General features: G+C 50.2%; 1 protein-coding gene across 1 annotated transcript; it reads left to right on the plus strand.

Moving 5' to 3' along the window:
* Positions 1-6,191: 6,191 nt before the first annotated feature.
* On the plus strand, positions 6,192-16,633 carry SCAMP4 (secretory carrier membrane protein 4; the record flags this gene model as incomplete). The annotated part of the gene is made up of 6 exons (XM_010087464.1): positions 6,192-6,327; positions 8,032-8,160; positions 11,310-11,466; positions 14,539-14,640; positions 15,610-15,727; positions 16,428-16,633. Coding segments are annotated over 6 exons (819 nt in total), but the record flags the coding sequence as incomplete, so codon positions are not given.
* Between the last annotated feature and the right edge of the window lie 3,505 nt (positions 16,634-20,138).

The following is a 20,138-nucleotide window of genomic DNA, read 5'->3' on the forward strand; positions in this document are numbered from 1 at the left end:
CCCTGGGGGGTGCTGGGGAATTTGCCCCTCTCCCAGCTGCTTTCTGCCTTGGCTGTGTGGGGCCAGCCGGCTGGGACGCCTCTGCCAGGGCTGGTATTTGGAGGGTCCCAGGGCAGGGCAGGCCTCGGGGGGGCCTTGGGTAGGGCCGGCTGAGGGGATGGGGCAGGGGGCGCGGGGGGCTTGTTCGGCTCCTGCTGCAAGAATTGGTGTCAGCGATTCTCCCGGGACTGCGAGGAGCGAGGGTGAGGCTTTTCGAGGTGCGTGCTTTCAGTACCAGCTCTTCTCACGTGTTGCCCTGGATAGAGGCAGAATGTGGACGCTGTGGTTTGATTTCCTCCTCTCTGGTCGTAGTTTCTTTGTCAGCATTAATTAGCTCAAGAAACTCTTATCAGACCCTCTGACGAAGAGAGCGGTAAGTCAGAAATTAAGCAGGTCGTTGATGGATTAATTTATCTGCTTTTCAGCATTATTCTGGGCCAACTAACGTTGTTGCTACTCTCTGCAGCCTGGGTCTCCTGAGGCCAGTTCGAGTAGGTGACAAGCGGCAGAATAGGCTTGTGCCCTGAACACGCGTGGTTCTGTGCTTTCTGTCTTCCTCTGGAGCCTTCTGCCCCTGAGTGGCCAAGCTTTACTTTTGGAAGTGGTTGTACCAAAGTCTTTTGGGGGATTACTTTTTTTGGGGATTACTCTTTTTTGGAATCACTTTTTTTTGTCTGGTTTTGTCACCCCATCAAATTTGAAGCACGGTACTGCAAACATTGTGCTGACATCGTGGAAGGGCAGTGTCCTGCTCCGCGGGGGTTGGCAGCGTGCAGCAGGGAGGGGAAATGCTATCAAACACAAACTGTATCAGCCAGACAAAGTCGAGGTTTGTAAAGCTGAGCCAAGTGTGTCGGTGCCCTGCAGAATGACCTCTGCTGCCTTGGGCTCTCTGGAAGGTTCCTGATAAAAGTTGGGCATCTGAATGAGACTCAAATCCATTTTTTTCTCTTAAAACCACTGCAGAGTCTCTGCTTTCTGGTTACATGCAGCTGGAGAGGTGTACGAGCAAGACCTTCGCTTGTCTGGGGATGGCTGGTTCCCTGCCTAACCTGGTGGATTCAAATCCAGGTCTCCCAGATCCCTGTGGGGGTCCTTGCTTTTGGGACCTTTGCTCTTCGGAAATGTCTGGGGGCTGCTGGCTTGTGGCGTGAAGCGACTCCTGGTCTCCGGGGGCAGCCCTTGCCGGAGCGGCGAGCTCGAACGGCTTTCAGGAGATGGGCGTTGTGCCCAGGTCTTCTCATTCCGCTTGTGCTCTGAGCAGTAAATAATTGTCTGACGAGGGAGGGCTGGTAAGTTCTGTTGCTGTTATGTATGGATCCTGCCCCTCGACTCGCTTTCGGCAAAGTGCTCTAGATTAAACCCTTGGGTGCAGAGCTGCGTAGAAGCTCTTGGCCTCGCTGCAGTCATCCTATCAGGGTGAAAATACAAAAGTAGTACAGAAAATAGCCTAAAGCAAGGCTTCAGAAGCTGGTGGATTTTGCTAGATGGAAAATTTAGGCTGTCGGGCTTTTCTGGGTTTGGCTGCAGATGGCATGAGAGGAGCCGGCATGAAGCTGGTGTTGGGGAACTGGCCCAAGCAAGGATGGGTTCACCTCCTGCCTCCCTGCCAGCACTCCTCTTTTGGCCTGCCCTTTATTTATTTCCCCTAACACCTTTCTCTCTTTTTGGAGAAAGAAGTAGTGAGAAAGAAATGAAACTTTGAAAACTATTTACTGTAATATAGGCAGAATAAATTTTATATCAAAACAAGGGGTCAGAATAGTAACACCTGTGCGGTCACATAACGTGCCTCAAGCACGTTGCCGCAGGTCTTTGTCCACAAATTTTTCCCTAATCTTAGAAGATGAAATGTGTTTCATGGTAAAGTCATGTTCAAAGTAACTGCATTGTGGGCTGCTGAGGGAAAAGGGTGTCACTTGCATAGGTGTCTTGGTTTAGAAGGAAAACGCCGTCTCTTCACATGACACAGGGTGTTTGTGTCCGTGAAATCCTGGTGAAGAACAGCTCCGACTGTCTCCAGCAGGCTCTCGTGACTCATGCACGCCGGGCTGTAAACTTTGGAGTTATTCATTGACCACGGATGAGCACAGCGGAAAAAGGAAGCTCACTTCCCACCATGGTTTCCTTAGCGGTTCTGGTTTTTTTCCTCCCTCTGCAAATAATAGATTCTATATGAAGAAATTGCTGCAGTGGAGTGCCAGGGGTTGATTTTTATCGGTTCCCAGTTAAACTGAAAGCGTTCCGGTGAACAGAGAGCTTATTTCTATGTGTCTTGCACAAATTCCCGTGAGGTTGGATGATCCCTGTCCGTGTCCCTGTTTATCTGTAGTTGCTTCAAAACTATTTCCTTACGCCAGGATCTCCCAACTGGAGCTTGACGTGAGGATGTTGAGGCTGCACGGTGAAATTTTCCCCCTAAAGGAGTTGTAGCCACCGGACCTCCGAGCTGAGCAACGTCATCACGTGTTAGAGAGGAGGTTTTTCCCCGGTATCTGAGCCCTGTTATCCTGAGACCCTGCAGTGAAGCACTTGCCGAAATCCTGCCCAAATGAAGCAGTGAGCTGGGGAGGCGTGAAAACAGCGACTACCGCACGAGGATATCGAGGAGCACAAAACAAAACTATTGTCAGGTTGGATCCTGGAGTCCGAGTTCATCCCCGTGAAAGGTTTGAGGTTGCTGCCGCAGGTGTCCGTGGGGGAAAGCTCCTTTTCCTTTCGCCGGGAGCAGGGCTGGAGTCTGCGCAGCTGAACCGGGGGAAGGTCAGCACATTTCAGGAACTGCTGCTTCAGTGTAAAACTTGGTCATAGGCGCTTGTCTGTGCAGAAAGAAATATTCTTAATGCTGCTTCGCGGTTGCAAAATACGTCTTTGTGTAGGGAGATGGTGGTTGTTGTCCCAGGAACTTCAGTGGGATTACTCATGAAAGCAAAGATGGTTGAGGAGAGGAATATTCGGTACTTTCTGTCGGAGCTTCTTTACGTGATAACGTTCTCTGTCTTCAAAGCATTGAATGGTGTCTGAGATTGATTAGGAAAAGAGAACAGCCGGGTAAGGTGAGCGGGGAGCTGATTGCCGGAATGCTGCTTTCTCTGTTTATTTATTTATTCATTTATTTGCCTCAAAGCCACTCAGCCTCACCAGAGTTGTCCCCTTGGGAGGGGAGGGCACAGGAGAGCTGCCGTTTGGCCATGATGCCCCCGTCAAGCCAGGAAAGTGTCCCTCGGTCTTTCCTTCTCGTCCCTTTTCCCGTGGACAGACAGATGCCTCCCAGCGCTCTGCAGCTGTGAGACACTGGCACTGAAGTACAGGAACTAAATAATGCTCTGCTGAAGGAGGACCTGACTCGTTTTCTCATCTTTCAGTGAAAGATCCTTGTCTCTTGGTGCGTTAACCGCTGTTCATGCACCATTCGTTCTTCCCCCAAAATTGCGGGATCTCAGCTGGGCGCAGCTGCCGATGGGTGTAGCAAGGCTTTCATTGCGTTCTGAACTGTCTTCATACTTTGTTTTCTATACACACATTTAAAAAAGGCAAAGCAAAATGCTTCCATTTCTAAATCGTCCGTTCTAAACCTCCTGTCGGACGCGGGGTAACGTCTGTGTTGTGGGAACGCCCGGAGGCTTCGACTGCGACAGGGCTCCTTGTGCGGAGCCCTTAACCGGGGAGTCCCAGCCCGGAGCCGGTCACGACGTGTTCCTGCCCACACTCTGGTGCTTTCTTTAGAGGGAAACAAGCAAAATAACGCGTTCTCCTCCATGTAGACACAGATAAGCTTGTGTATAACGGCATCTCTCTGCGCAGGAGGAATCAGCTGCCTGTGCAGGTCCCGCTTCTTATCAGGGTGCTGTTGTTTCCGCCAAGGACTGCGCTCGAGTAGCTCAGTTAGAAAGGAAAGTAAATGCAGCCCCAAGGAAATAATTGCACCAGTGTAACCCCTGCAACCTCCAGATCCTGCACAGGGCAGGCAGGAGGACGGCACAGAGGTGCAGAGCAGGGGAACGAGCAGCTGTAAATCCTGAGGGCTTTGGATACGCCGGTGCCGGCAGCAGCGCGGGGTGGTTGTGTTTTTCAAGGGGCAGTTTTTTCAGTCTAGACTTCCTTCTTGATAACTCTTGTCGGAGCCTGCAGCGCTGGTTTAGCGGGTTTTTTTGGGGGGGGTTCTGTGTTTCCATCCCTTTGCAGGTAGGGGCACACAATGTTTTTGTCCTTAATGAAGAAGGGGTAGAATCAAAGCTCAGCACAGACCTCTCTGCGGCTTTCCTCTGCGCGATCAGTTCCGCCAAAATCGGCAACATTGAGCAAACCTTGCAGGATTTGATTCTTGCAGGATTACGGTCACGTTCAATGGTGGTAACAGGAAGAATGAATCTGCCTTTTAAGAAGGGTTGTGCAGAATTGTTAAAATAATGAGGGATGTTGGGTTTTGTGTGCCAGCTGATTTTTATTTTTTTTTTTAACAGCAGTTTACTTCCCAGCTAACGGCGATGATCTGTTTCTTTCAGCAGTTGGGAAGGTCCCCAGAGAGCCAGGAGCCAACAAATCATCTCAACACCTAAATGAGGCATTAAGTCTGGTGAGCTTGTACAAATTTCTCTTCTGATGTTTGCGCTTTGCTGGGTCCCAAGCAAGGCTGGCTGGCTGTCTGGCTGTCTCGGCGTGTTGTCTGGCCGCAGTGGGAAGGTGCCCGGGTTCTGGCAGCAGCTCTGTTCGTCCCCAGCCTTCGCCAGGTACTGCTGGGAGCACATTTATTTGCTGCTGGATAATACAAACCTTAAACAGGGCTGACAGTGGGGTTGTGCTGAATGAGTTACTACCAGGTGGAACTTTATACGTCCAAGGAGAATTTGTGATCCTTTCTGTGAGGTTCCAGAAACTTTGGGCAATTGGAGACGAGCTGTTTGTAGTGGGAACCCTGGGCTCGCAGTCTGTTGTTGCACCAGAGATTCTCCCGATTCCAGGAGATTCTTTGGGTGCTGGTTAGTGACATGAGCTGACCTGATTGTTTTTCTCCAATAGATCTGCTGCTATCTGTCTGAAACTTCACCAAGCAACACTCCTGGTAGAAATGGCAGGTAAGAGCACTTCAAAACACGGCAATGTAGGGAGAACAGTGTCAGAGAATGATTCCAGTGTGCTGGGATGGCTGTAACGCAGCGGGTATGCGACGTGTCGCCCCTCCGGAGATCTCGGTGACCCCTAAAGCTCTTCACCTGCTTCTCTTCTTGCCTTGGACACGTTCACTTTGATGCTGTAGATTTGTCAGCTGAGATTACTGTCGTAGCGATAAAGGCTCAGGTGTGACTTGTCTGAAGGTTTTATGAGGATGGAATTTATTCACAAAAAAAGTACCTGAGAGTAATTCCTTCCTTACAGAGGCTAAACAGCTTTCCGCAGCATTCCTACCTGTACTATTGATACTAATACATCTTCATTTTACTTACAGTGAAATTAGTCACAAAATTCCTCCCAACTTTTTTAAGATAAGAGAAAGTCCGGGACTTGGCAGACAGCTGCTGTTCATCGGTGGTTTTGGAAAGCCTGGGTTGTGCTTGCCGATGGGATGTGTTGATCCTGGCCTCGATGGGAGTGCTGTAGCACACCGAGCTGTGCAGTCAGACATGAAAGGGGATATTTTCATTTGATTTCTTTTGTCTATTCTTGGAAGTAACCCAGAACAGTTGAAAACCAGAAGGTCTGTGGGTGGGAAAAAGTGATCAGCTGGCTGGTGGCAGCTGGGCAGCCACAGAGAAGAGGTGTCACCCGGTCTTTGTGTACCTAGCAAACAATTGGGGAAAGTGCTTGGAGCATTTCAGGAGCTTGAAAAATAACAAACTCCAGTGGCTGGTGCCCGGCAGGCCAGTTGGTTTTGGCCCCACCATTTGGGGACTGGCAGCAGCTCTGCTGCCCATGACAGATTTGTTCTGCAGAAGAGAGCAGAATCAGCGGAACTCGCTGCAGCTTCAGCTGGTAAAGAGAGACAGAACAAAATTTTCCCTGTCCCTCAAAAAAAAAAAAAAATGTTAGAGAATCTGTTTTAACTGTGGTTGTTGATCTTGGTCTGACTGACTTTCCTAGAGACCATCTCTTCAGCTCTACAAGCTGTGCCCCCTTCCTTTCCGCTGATCCGGCATTATGGTGTCCTTCTGTAGGCTGCTGAGCCAGACTGGCCAGGAGAGAGCCCGTCGGGTGTTGATGGCAAAGAGAAAATGAGTGCTCAGAAGTCCAAATTCCCGTGGACTTTGAAAGCATCCATGGGACATCAGCGCTCCATGGCACAGGGCAGCGGTAGGCGTTAACCAGTCACTAATACCCGCTCTGGAGGGCAGCTGAGTGAGTGTGAAATGCACATAGGGACAGGTGGGGAGAGGCAGAAGAATTAATGTTTGTTTTTATAAGGAAAAGTCCAGTGCAAAGTCAGGTTGGGCCGGTGACTTCAGACATTATTCCGTATTTAATTCTGACGTCCTGGCAGTGGGTGTTACCCTCACCGTGTTTTCTGTGTGATGATACGCCTTTCCTTTGCGTGCAGTGAAGCCTTTTCTCTCCTAAAGCCTGGCTTACAGCGTCAGGCTCTTCCCTGCCAACCTTCTGATGAAGTTCAGAAGCTGCTCCTGCGAAATGTCTTCTTACGCAGAAAGAATGGCGAGAGAAGGGGAACTCTTGTGCTGACAGTTCTTGTTCAGACATTTCCTCTCGTCTTCTGTGCCATTTGGAGGTTTTCCCAGGACATTCTTCATCCCTTCCTCTGGTTGTTTTTAATTCTGTTTACTGAGGCTGAAGTAGATGAGAGACAATTAGTCACAATGCTCTGGAATCAAACTTTAATCAGCACTGGAAGGCAAGAGCAAACATTCCCAAACGTGTAGGAACGCACATCCCGGCACACACATACGCAGATAAATCTGTGCATCTGTCGAGAAGCTGACAGCAGCTTCAATGCAGAGGATTTAGGAATTTAATTACTTGATTTTAAAACATCATTTCTACCCAAGGTGAGCTTTTCTTCGCCATATTGCTTTTGTCAGCATCTGATGGATCGTCTCTGAACACAAAGCTTTTTTCCTTTTTTTACCCCCCCTTTTTTTTCCCTTTTTTTTTTTCTGGGGCTTAACCTTACGGGAAAAACTTGACTTTTAAAGAAAAAAGGGTACATTCATGAGTCTTGTCACAACAAAATCATCCCTGACATCTGACTTCCCTTCCCTGAACTGGATGACACCTGAGTACTAAATTCCAGTTTGAGAGATGCTTCCCGAAGGCACCCTTCCTTCCCGGCACAGGAACGTATCTACTACAGGTCCTAAGGCCTGATCCATGCGCCAGCAAGCCTACCTACTCAGAGCTTATGTCTGATGGTAAACCTGCTTGTCTGGATGATCACCAGCCTTTCCTCCTGCTTTGGTTTTTGTAACTGAAAACCTCCGTGCAGCCTGTTTTCCCCCAGGTGTTGCTGGCCTCTCCCTCCTTCCTGGGGAACCTCGTTCTGGAGCTTCTTTGAAGGTTTTTTTCTCTTGTAGCACATTTTGTGCAACTTTACACCAATGTGTAAAGGTATTGTGTGTTGCCTATTGGCTCGTTTCTGTTCCTCACTCTGAGCCTTGTGTGTGCTCGGTTAAATGTTGTGTCCACTGCTGAGGAAGGAAAACAAAATGTTTGGTGCCCCGGGGTGAGGATGAGCGCGGTGCTCCAGGTGAGGATGAGCTCGGTGCCCCGGGGTGCGGATGAGCTCGGTGCGCCAGGTGAGGATGAGCGCGGTGCCCCGGGGTGGGGATGAGCGCGGTGCCCGCGGTGAGGATGAGTGCAGTGCCCAGGCGCTGCAGTGAGTACCGTGAACGGCCAGAGCTGGCGATGGTTTTTCTCTCTTGATTCTTGCGAGTCCCCTTGACCTGAGGGTCAATGGGTGTGTTCCTGGAAGGTCTGGAGGATGTTCCACTTGCTCAGCCGAATGTTTCTGTGTTGTTCAACTAACGTCTCTGTTCTGCGTTGTAGAAAAGGTGAATAACTTCCCACCGCTCCCCAAGTTTATCCCTCTGAAACCGTGTTTCTACCAGAATTTTGCGGATGAAATTCCCATCGATTATCAGTCCCTGGTGAAGAGAATCTACCACGTATGGATCTGTAAGTTGAATAAGAAGTCTGTGCTGGGAAAACGTTTGTGTGGTGAAAAACCATAGATCTCAATGCTGGAAAGTTTTGAGTGCAACTCATTGATGAGAAAGAATGATTCATCTTAGAATACTGTCATAGAACTTCATGCCCAAATTTTAAGCTGCTGTGCCTTGAGTCTTTGCCGCAGAGCTGCTGCTGAGGCTAGAAAAGTCTGGTAGTAAATTTGAGGAGGAAAAAAGGAAGACCGCATTTGATACCTTTAATAGCATCAATGTTTTATTCCCCCAAGTAGCACTCTTCAAGTCATTCCCAATTCACCTAAGCTGAGATGAATAGGAGAATTTTAGGCAAGAAAATAAACGTGACCTGTATACTTAGAATCATAGAATCATTAAGGTTGGAAAAGACCTCAAGGATCAAGTCCAACTGTCAGCCCAACACCACCCAACCCACTAACCCATGTCCCGAAGCACCACATCCACATGGTTCTTGACCCCCTCCAGGAATGGTGACTCCACCACTTCCCTGGGCAGCCTGTTTCCCCACCTCGCTAGAGGAAGGCTAAAATTCCTCCTTGTTTGGGCCATCCAAGCAGTGTCTCCCATCTGTGTGCTGGCTCTTCTTTAGCTATCCATAGCCCACAAAACCTTCCCCATCCTGCTGGCGAAGGCGCTGAGCCTCTTGGCCACAGCTGGTGGTGTGCTGATCTTCTGTACAAACAGACCTCCCGGCTCTGGGCTTGGCTCGGCTGGCTTAGCCATTCAAAAACCAGTAATGAGAACTGACCCTTCTTCTCCAAGGAGTTAAATTGGATGAAAAACGGTGTGGCAAGCCTTGAGAACCATGGGGAATTCTTTGGAAGATTTAAAAAAAAAATCTTTTTGCCTTGCTTATCTTTTTTTTCCCCCCAAATGCTTGTCATCCTATTTACTCTTCCCACTGCAGGAAAGCTTGTTTTCTGCCAGATATGCATTTGGTGGCACGGCTTTTGTTCCAGATGCATAGGATGGGTGTACGAGAGAGATTTGTGTGCGTAAATAATGGCAGAATCTATCCCGCCGTTGTTCTGTCGTTATTTAGAGATGCTGAAATGAGCTCTGTAGTTTTCTTGCCTGAAGAAACTGCTTGTCCCTTCAGACTAACTGGTTAAATGTTGCATGTTGTAAAGCTGCCTTTGTCTGCGGCTCTGCTCAAACAAAGCGTCCCTCAGTCCGGTTAATGGCAGGCTGGAGAGGGGCCAACCACTGGGGATCTACAGTGGGTGAGGAGACCTGGCATGTTAAGCAGGAAATTTCCAGCTGCAGCATGCTTTCTTTTGGGGTCTCCCTGATTTTTTGTTGATAGAATGGGAGAGAGACACGTATGGAGGGAAGGCGGTAGAGAAGAAAAGGCCGGTGTTAAAAATAGAAGCACAAAAGTCGTCGCTAGAAGGTTGAATGCTCATTACTTTAATTGGATGTGAATGTTTTATGAAGGTGGGTGGGGATTTGGGGAAACCTGGACCAGAGCTCCCGCTGCTGGAGAGCAAACCCTCACCTGGCAGGAGGGGGGAGAGCCACCAGTTCCTTAAAACTTTAGAGGTGCTCTTGGCTTAGCGGTTGGTGTTTTTCTTTATTAAGCAGCTTTTGGAGAATAAATGACTCCTGAAAATAAAAATTTGAAGAAGTGCAGCTAATTACTGTAAAAATGAAATTTAAGTAATTAAAATTCTTTCTTCTGCCCAATATTAAGATACATCCAAACCATCAAGCCTTGTTGTTAGCTACGCAAAAGAATTTTTTTCCATAGTAAAACAATGTTTGATTTGAACTCTCATGTAAGTTGGATGTCAGAAGCAGCAGCTGGGTTCGGATGCCTTCCACGCTAGATTCTCCCGACTGCATCAATATTATTTTACAACCAAAAAACTTTGTAGTTGTTTAGCAGCCCCTGGGCTGCATGAAGGCAGGTGGGTCTGTGCCAAGAGGAGGAAAGAGACGAGGCAGGAGAGGCCAGGCTGGCGCTGGGCATCGGACGACCGAGGCAGGGATGTGCAGGCGCCTGCAGAGCCGCCGCATGGAGCGGAGCGAGGAACAGGCAGGGCACGGTCACTTCCCAGGGGTGAAGAGAAATTCAGGGATGGAATTTTGACTGAATAAATGAGACCGAGGTCAAAGCATTCCTGTGAGCTCGTCGCCATGCGATACCAAAGGGTCTTTTGTGTTTGGACCCTCCACCTTCTCGTTTCTCTTCATCCGTGGTAATTTATACAGGTTCCCACCGAAGTTTTTTCAGAGTTACCACCCGTTTTCCAAAATATGAGCTTCTCATTAGGCTGGGCCTCTTCGACACTGGCGGAGGCAGCTGCAGGGATTCCCTGGGGTGCTGAGGGGAAAGCAGGGAGCCCCCGGCACGGGGACAGAGCTCAGCCTGCGCAGGAAGGGTGCAGCCCCCCCTTTGCAGCGGCGCTGAGCTTCAGGCAAAGCGGGGAGCAGTATCACTTCATGCACATCTACTCGGCGCAGCGCTGGTGTGCTCCGGGGCTGTCAACTGTTCCTTTTTATCCAAGTGCCAGGAATGGGGACAGGAAAGGGCCTTTAAGCCACCCCTGCAGTCCTGTGTTTTCAGCCTGATTGGAGTTTGCTTTTCCCCTCGCTCAAGGCGGCACTTAGAAGCCCTGAAGCTGACTCCCAGGCTTCCTCCGAGGCGCAGGGAAGCGGAGAGCGAGGCTGCAAGGCGCCGTGCTGGCTCTGCAATAGCTCCTGAGGCAGGCTCAGCAAACACGGAGACCAAAGTCGCACTGAGGCTGGGTGCAGGGCAGCGTTTTACACCCCTCTGTGCTCACAAAGGGGTTTTACTGCACAGGGGAATTGCACCTTGCTTGTAATTCATAATAACGCTGGCCTGAGTCTTGTATGAGTCGCACAGGTTGCTCCCCAGCTCTCCATCCTTTGGCAGGTCCCAACAGTGTCCTTGTCCCTCTGGACATGGATGTGTCTGTGCTGCCAGCCCTGGGGCCACGCAGGAACCCGCAGCTCGCTCGGGACGGCTGTGTTGTTGGGCAGGAGTTCCCCGCTGCAGCACAAACCTGCCTGGTCTAACCCCGGGTGGTTGTTTTGTTTTTGCGTGATGGTACGAAGCCGCACAACCTCACGTTCTTTCCTCTGCCCTCTTGACAGTTTACTGCATCACGCTGGTAGTGAACATAATCGCGTGCCTGGCGTGGTGGATCGGAGGCGGCTACGGGGTGAATTTTGGCTTAGCCATCCTCTGGCTGCTCCTCTTCAGCCCCTGCGGCTACGTCTGCTGGTTCCGACCCGCGTACAAAGCCTTTCGGTGAGTAGAAGCCCGTGAGGTGGGTTTGTTTCTGTTTCCTCTGGGAGAGAGATGTGTTGTTACCGGGGAGTGCCCCTCTGGAGATCTCTCTGTCTGGGATGACGGGCTGGATGTCTGATGTCTTGGTTACTTTCGAAGCACAGAACCACCTGCCTGCTTTTAAATACAAGATGTAGGACTGAGGGTCACCTGGACTGGAGGTGAGCAGCAGCAGCCCTCCATGAGGATGAAATATCTCAGGCTTAGCAGCACCCTCATGTCAGTATAACATTCAAATAGATGCTAATTGGGTAAAGCTTCATTGAGGCTTGTTTTGGTGAAAGACTATTCAGTGAGTTTTTGAGAATTCTTCTGGCTTGTTGTCTGGAGATATGTGAGAGCTTGGCTGCTTTGCTTTTAAGATAAAAGCCGTTCCCTGGAGCGAGTCCTTCTGAAAAGCCACAAATATTTAAAGCTATCCTACATTTTCACTTTAATTAATTATCATTTGCATTCGCTCATGCTTGCTGCGGATCACGAGGCACTATTCAGACATTAATGCGTAACGCTTGGCGGAGCTGTGAAGGTCCCGAGCAGTTTCCAGCCTGATGCAGGGAGAGGAGGCGCAGAGGAGGGCAGGGACCTGCCTGGTGTCACAATGAGGGTCCCCAGCAGACCCCACACACCAGTCAGGGACTTGGACTCTGCAGGTGAAGCTCTTTCTGGTTCCCCGTTAACAGAATACTGTGGTTTTGGATTATTACCGGATTCTGTGATGAGTTGGTTCAGACAACAGCAAAAGCAGCTCATAAAAACGGGGGTTGGCAGGTGGGGTCCTGTCTGTTTAGCACATGCTAAATGAGTTGTTTAAGTGCTCTTCTGAATTTACGCCTTGTATACGAACAACCCTGGGCAGCTAATGCACCGAAGGTGCTTAAAGCATCATGGAGAAGAGAGGAGCATTATTTCTGATGGAAACGGAAGGCCACTGGGCTGGATTAATCTGAAAATTTTAAAAGACATAAAAATCCCAGCTCTGAACTCTTGCCCTCTGGGGCTGGGGTGTTCTCCCCGTCCCCAGTTCAGAAGCCCGACAGCCTCCGAGCGCTGGCTGGAGCTCTGTTCAAAGAGCAGTTTCCATTCTGAAGTCTGGGAAAAATTACTTCTCCCCGTTGGTGACCTCTGGGCTTCACAGGGACCGTTTCTAATTATTTCTTTAATGTTGTTTGTATGTGTTTATACAACTGAATACTGAGAGGTCCCTGAGGTTACTCTGTATAAAGACTTGTACAGTTTAAAAAAAGAATAAGCCCCAGGGAGAGACTGGCAAGCCCAGAGATCATTGACTTTGACATTGGTGGTAGGAGAGGCTTTGAAAAACACGGCAGCGGGGCAGCGCTGCTTCTATGGGATCGCAGCTCGTCGTGGTTCGAGCAAGCGAGGTCAGTCCCGCTCGATCTGGGAAGAGGCAACCCCTCAATCTTGGCATCGCGTACCGCGGAGATGCTTTCGTAAAACCTTCGTCATACGGCTGCATCCAAAATTAAATTAGCTGCAGAGCTCTGGCGCTAGGGCAAAGCTGCTGCAAATCTGCACCAGAAAGCTGGATCAGAAATCACCTTTTCTGTGTATCCTCGCTAATTCCCACAGATCCTTTCAAACGAAGACTCCTCCAGGTCGGAGTTGTAAGAGTCTGTTTGAAGGCTCAGCTTTGAGCCTGATCCTTGTTAATTGGATTATGATGGGCGCTGCTGCGAACAGCCCATGTTTAAAGTATTCCTTGCCCGTTGCTGTATTCTGAGGTGGTATTTGAAGGGTGGGATCATGAGGATACTCGGAGCTGACAGATTTCTTTCACAGCATCTCTGTGGCATGGAAAGATGGAAGGGAACTGTCCCAACCCGTGCGTCTCAGGGTGGCAGGGGCTGGGCTGGAGGATTTCCCACTGGTCTGGGACTACAGCGGCCACAGCACTGACCCCTCCAGAGCCTGGGGTCCTGCCTCCCTCCTCTCCTCTTTAGGCAGTAGGGGCTGGAATTATAATACTAATAAATATTAAAATAATAGTAACCGTTAAAATACTTTCCGGGTTGGAGCAGGAGCTGGGAGTGACCGGAGCTCTTTTGTAAACTCCCCCCAAGCTGCCTCCTAAGAAACTGAAGCGTTTTTTGTAAATCCGTTCTGTAAATCACGGGCCCTTTGAGTTCCTGAGAGAACGGGAATCGTTTGTGTATCATTAAAAATGATAGTTTGGGGAGTTTTAAATGTGCCTGGGCTTACAGGGAAAGGCTGGCTCATCGACGTCGCTGGTTTCATGGGTGTTCTGCTGCAGTTCTGTGGCAGAGCCAAAACTCGGGCGAGACAGTGCTGTGCCCCATGACAGAGAGACCACGAACGCACCCGCTCAGCCTTCTCCTTTGGGATCACACTCATGCTGCTGGGTACACCTGCAGAAATTAAAGGACCTCACATATCCAGGACCCTCTCAACCTACACACCCAGGAGATGTGGAGCCCGCAAAGCTGCGAAAGCTTCTTCATTTCCCCGGCTGGGGAACCACCCGCTTCTCCTGGGGCTGTTTTTTCCCCCTGTTATGTCCCAGCGCTGGATTATTAACCGTGGGTGGATGATAAGCAGCCACTGGGACATTCCCAGCTGGAATTCTGATGCTCAGTGATCCCTTTTAGCGTATGGGCCAGCTCTGCCTGCCCATGTTCATCCCCCTCGTGCCAACTTGCCGGTGGCTGGGCTGCGCAGGGGTCAGGCTGTGCTGGCTGCAGGCGTTTGGTCGGAGAAATGATTCCGGCACTCTGTGTTCTGCAGCAGACTGCCTCTCCCCGGGTGTCATCATAGATGCAATTATTTGGTGGAGGAATTGCAGGAGCCAGGCTTTATTGGAGGAGATTAGGCGCTGATGATTCATGGCTCTGAGTGCTTTCCCTGCCAGGGAGAGAGGAGCAGCCTCCAGAGTCCAGAGCTGCAGAGGGATCTCTGAGATTCCCCGGTTGAGGGTTTGTACGCGATGGGGTCAAACATCAGCGTGAAGCAACGCGAGGCGCCGCTCTCCCGCTAACTTCCTCTCTTCTTTCGCAGGTCGGACAGCTCGTTCAATTTCATGGCCTTTTTCTTCATCTTCGGCGCACAGTTTATTCTCACCGTCCTGCAGGCGATCGGTTTCTCCGGATGGGGAGCTTGGTAAGCAGGATGCTCTGATGGTCCTACAGCCGAGCGCTCGGCTCCCGTGCCCGAGAGCTGCCGGCGATGGGCTGTTCCCTGAACTTCTGAGAAACTGGTGGGAGGAGTGTGCACAGGGTGGAGTGGGAGAAGCTGTCTGTTTTCCTCCGTGGTGTGATTATATCTGCTCTGGGAGTACACAGTTCTGTTTTCATCGCTGTATTGGCAGAAGTTGGATATCTTCACCTGCGTGTTCTTTTTAGCACCCTTGTCCAATCTCCATTTCTTTTTACCATTTAACCAGCCGGTTTCTAGATGCATCTGATCCTGTCTTAGCGTTACCCGCAGCACATGGCGAGCAGCGCGCGATGACTCACTGTTGGCCTAGAGAGCGAGTATTGTGAGAGTTGTCCTAAAATAAACGGGAGCATTTTAGCGTCTGTCCCTGGTTATGTTATAATTATTTGGCATTTTAACTTTCTGCCTCTAGTGACTTGAGAGCAATTCCTGCTTAAGTTACAAATCGTAGAAAGTCCCAGCACTTCGTATGGCACTTTGTTTTCTGAACTGTTGATGCTCTCCAGGTGCCCTGCCTGGTTACTGCCATCGGAGGAACGGAGATGCAGCGTAAATCACAGCACCCTCACGTTCCCTGTTCCCAGGTCTGGTCTCTAGACGCACAATCTCCACGCAACCAAAAGCACCTTGGGAATAAATCTTCTCTGCCCAAAGTCTGTGCAGCTGGCTGTCCCCTAAAGCTCCGAGCCTGGATTAGCAAGGGATGCTGGCAAGCGAGATTTGAGATCTTGGGGAAATACCTGCCTGAGCTGCATCTAATTCTGTCCATTTTCACCATTGTTCTTTTTGTTTTCAAGAGCTTTAAAGCTGCCTTTTAATTTCTGGGAGTGAATAAACAGTTTTTTCTGCTAATAAGAACACTTTAAAAAGAGAGCTGTAAAGATACAGTTGGTCTCTTTCTGTTTCTTCCAGCGGGTGGTTGGCAGCCATCACCTTCTTTAGCACGAACGTTGCAGCGGCTGTGTTCATGCTGTTCCCTGCCATCATGTTTACAATGTCAGCGGTCGCAATGCTCATCTGCATTTTAAGGGTAGGTGCTTCAGATGTCTCTCTGACTCGGGGTATCCGCACTTTGTATCGCGGTGATGTGAACAGGCAGCTGAGCAGCCGCTGGAAGCCATCACTGCTCTTAAAGGCTGTACGGTGCAGTCAGCCGGTGTCTCTCGGAGTTTCTAGAGGAGAAATCCAGATCACACGAGACAGCCGGGGCTGGGTGTTGTCACGATTTCACGGAGTGACATTCCTTTACGGCGCTCAGGCAAGCTTCATTGCTCATCGGGATGGGCGTTGGCGGTAAAGGTGAAGCATCTCGAGGTGGCCTGCAGCAGGTGGTGGGATGGGCAGCGGTGCTTGGCTCTCTGCAGAAAGAGGGATTTGGAGGTAGGACCGTCTGGAAAGCGTCGGTAGACTGATGGCCGAGGAGGAGAGAAGACGGAAGCCCCCTGAAGCAGTGGTGTGACTTTGAGAGGTCTCAGCCTGCTGGTGGGGGTTGGTTGCCTTGCTGGGGGATCCCCAACCTGAATCCCAGATATGTGGCTGAAACGGGTTCAAGTTTTGGGTTGATATAATCTATTTGCACCTCTGTTCACTGTATTATTACACTTTTAGTGCTTTTGTTCCTTGGAAATAGAGCTCTCTCCAGAGAAACAAACCCACGATGCAGTGCCTCTGAGGAGGAGCTGTGGGTACCTGCTGCTGACGTTCCTCCTCTTCTCTCTTTCATCCCTTAGGTACATAAAATCTACCGAGGAGGTGGTGGAAGCTTTCAGAAAGCTCAGGACGAGTGGAACAGCGGCGCGTGGAGGAACCCCCCAAGCAGGGAGGCCCAGTACAGCAATTTTTCTGGGAACAGCCTGCCAGAGTATCCCACAGTGCCCAACTATCCCCCGGGAAACCAATGGCCTTAAGCAGCCACAGCTGCAAACTGCCTGGATTCTCTTCTTTTTGGTCCTTTTATTATTGATATTTGAAAAGATCATTTGCATTCCCCCCCCCCCAGGCACCCCACTCACCTTGGGGGTCTTTTTTTGTTTTTTTTCTTCTCCTCGTCACTGCAGAAGATACGAGCTGTCAGCCCTCGCCACCTCCGCAGCTCTGCACGGCCTTACCCAAAAGCTTTTTTTGGTTTGTGTTGAGTTACCAGTATTTGCCTCCTTGCAGATTGAGGAACCAACTGTTCACTGCCCTTGCTCGAGGGAATCCTCTCACGACCAGCTTGACATCCCCACGGCTGCTCCTTCTCCTACCTCCCTGCTTCATTTTCATCAAACGCTCAGCACCCCGCCGAGTCCTCTGTCATTGTCACAAACGCAATCGGAGCATGAGTAGCAACTGGTGTTTACTCTCCTGGATGAATAATCTGGAATTTTTCACTCTAAGGGAAACACTACACCTAAATGATTCGGTACTAGGGATATTGAAGGTATTTGTGAAATCTACGACCTCATTTGCTCGCGCTCTGGGGTGAGGAATCCTTTAGATAACGGTGCTCGCTGCGGGTGAGAGTCCTCGTTTGCCCAGCTGGGACTGTCGTTGTGCTACAAGTCTTGCTTTCCCTGCTGCCAGAAGTTTTTGCCTGATCCGTGTGCTTCAAAGGTGCAGGTTCATCTCATTTGGTTAACGAGTGCTCGCTAAAAGCCTGATTCAAAGCCCACTGGAAGATAGGGAGAAGTTTGGGCTTCAGACCTGGCTGGTGCTGTTCACCCTGTTGTGGGGAGGCAGCATGAGGTCTCTGTGCCACCTGAATTCCAGTTATGTGGCATCCAGGCTTTGTGCTGACCCCAGAAATGCCCCACGGGACGCACCTCGCCCTACTGGGACACCCGTTTTTTACTGGGCTCCCAGTAGCCGGATGCAAGATAACCATTGAGCTCGGTGCCGGAGCCCCAATGTGGTTTGGGAGCAATTCTGTTCCAACAAATCGTTTTAATTCTCCCCTCTGACGACGTAGCTGAAATCCAAACGTTTTGCAGTGGGGTCTGGTAGAGCAAGGAGAGGTTGTTAGTCCTCATAACCACTGCTGGCTGCGCAGATCTCTGCCTCGGTGCAGCCAGCAGCACCTTCCTTCCACAGACACGCAGGGAGAGAGGGATTTTTGCCTTTCTCCAAGAATCGGCTCAAGAGAGGATCGAGCTGTTGGGAGGGATTGTTTTCCTTGAGCGCCAGCATCCGTCTCGTCATTCATCTCCATCCTGTGTGTGCACACCAGGACTCCTGTACCCTGAGCCATCCCGTTCCCCCATGTCCTACAGCGACCCGAGCAGCAACGGCTGCAGATTTTTCTTCTCCCCCAACAGCCTGCTGTGAATTTTTTCAAACCTGTCAAAACTGGGAGGTCAGTTCCCACTATTTTTAGAGGGAATTGAGTGTTCAAAGTCTTTGGCTCTGAAAGTTTTTGGCCAATGATCCCGTGAAGGACGGAGCGCTCCGCTGCGGAGATTTGGGAGGTGTTGGGCATCCCGTGGGGCAGACCCGGAGCCCGGGCGGCTCGGCGGGGATGCCAGAGCTGTTCTGGGGTAAGTGGAGTCACTCCAAATTCACCCTGAGTAACTGGAAAACAAACTTGGCTCCTGAAAAGGGACAGGGAGGTTGTCCTAGCTAGGTGGAATTGATTTGCAAGTGATCTTTTGAAAACTGTCTCTACATGTGCCTTATCTAATCAAATACTAGTTCCCGAAGGAGAATTCTTCCTTCCGCATCGCCCCTGCAGAACTGCCCATTTGCTCCATTAACTTTTCCCGTGTCAGACTGGAAATACTCCATGACGTACAGCTCGGAGTCTGCACGACAGCTTCGTGACCAGGGCCAAAGCGAAAGCAAACCCGGATGGGAGGGCAGAGCCGCCCGGAATTTCCGTTTACAAGCACGACTGACGCTCTGCTGAAGAACCGGCCGTTGGCTGGGGCTGGGATATTTAACGTGCTCCCAACACGAGGGATTTTTTTTTTTTTTCTTGCCAGTGTGCAATGTGCTTGTAAGTACAAACGCTTGAAGCCTTCTTAACAGAACACGACCTGAGCGCGTTGTCAAGCTTTTAGGTGCCTTTGTCTTGTGTCAAGTGTCATTTTCAGTGTTCTTTGTCGCTTGCCATCATTGTCGCTTGCCATCAGAGACTGATCAAAGAACTGCCTGGCGGTTAACTCCCTGGAAATATGATTGCACTACAGGGGACGGAGGGGAGGTTCACGGGGCCGAGGGCAAGGTTTGCCGTACTTGGAAGCCAGAACACAGTGCACTTGTGTACCACGCTCCCTCCAGCCCTGCCACTCGCCATCCTCTTGCCAAACTTTTTCAAAAGTCTTTTTTAAAAAAATTTTTTTTAAAAGTGTCAGGTTGGAGATTTCAAAGGAACCAAGAGCAGAAGCATTGTCAGGAACTCCGCATCCTGCTTCTATTTTTTTTTTTTTTTTTTTCACCCCATGGATAGTCTGTGGGGCTGTTTCGAAGCACCCGCGTTCAGCAGCGTGGAAAATGCTTCATGCAAGGAGAAGGGGTACTTCGGAGCCTGCCCACCAAAATGGTTGGAGCCAAACACTAAAATCACAACCACACACTGCCAGAGATCTCTGCTGAGCTTCACCGAAGCCCTCCGGACGGGATCTGCCATCTCTCATCCCCCCTCCATCCTCTTTGATGCCAGAAACCGTAATTCCAGAAAGTTAACACACTGCCTGAACTACTGTGGCTTTGTTTGGTTTTTGGACTCTTCTGTATGTTTTTAAGTGTTTACATTAGATTTCTAAGACTTCTTAACACCATTAACCTGGACCTGGCTCCTGGTTTTGTTCGGCATCACGTGGCATGGATGTGCGCGATGTTTCATGTCACTCCTGGAGCTCTGGTTTTTTGTTTGTGTTGTTTTTCTGATCACAAGACAATAAAAGCTCATCCTGTGCTTGATGAGAAGAACTGGCTGCGTTCGAGCAGTGTGTCTGTTCCTAGGTAACCGGAATTATCTGGCAGAGGGAGATGGCGAAATCTCTGTTTTCCTCCAAAGTCTCCCACCACATGTTGGTTTTTTCCCTTAAAAGAACAGGACATTTACGGCTGAAGCTCATCCTCTGTGCTGGGATGGACACGAGAGGGGCTCGCTGGGGTTTGGTCTCTGACGGGTGCCTGAGGAGCGTTTACCGAAGGTGCTGCCGTTCTTCTCATTTTCTAACGAAGGGAACGGCGAGCAGAGGTGTGGGCGGTGGTGAGAAAGCCGCATCTCCCGAGCGCTGGGGTCCTTTTCCTGGCCTCTCCTTTGCTGTGCAGAGCCTCCTGTCAGCCCTTTGCAGCGCTGGCTTCTGCCTGCTCGGGTTTATTGCCCAGAAGGGACCGTTACCCTGGAGTAAAGGGGCTGCTGGACAGTGAAGGTGAGATGAGTCGCTCCATTGAGCTGAATATCTTGCCCCAAATTACCATCTTGTGGCTACAAACCCCAGATTCACTCTGTAGCA

This window comes from Pterocles gutturalis, unplaced genomic scaffold (assembly GCF_000699245.1).
Source record: "Pterocles gutturalis isolate BGI_N339 unplaced genomic scaffold, ASM69924v1 scaffold13721, whole genome shotgun sequence".
Classification (NCBI taxonomy): domain Eukaryota; kingdom Metazoa; phylum Chordata; class Aves; order Pterocliformes; family Pteroclidae; genus Pterocles; species Pterocles gutturalis.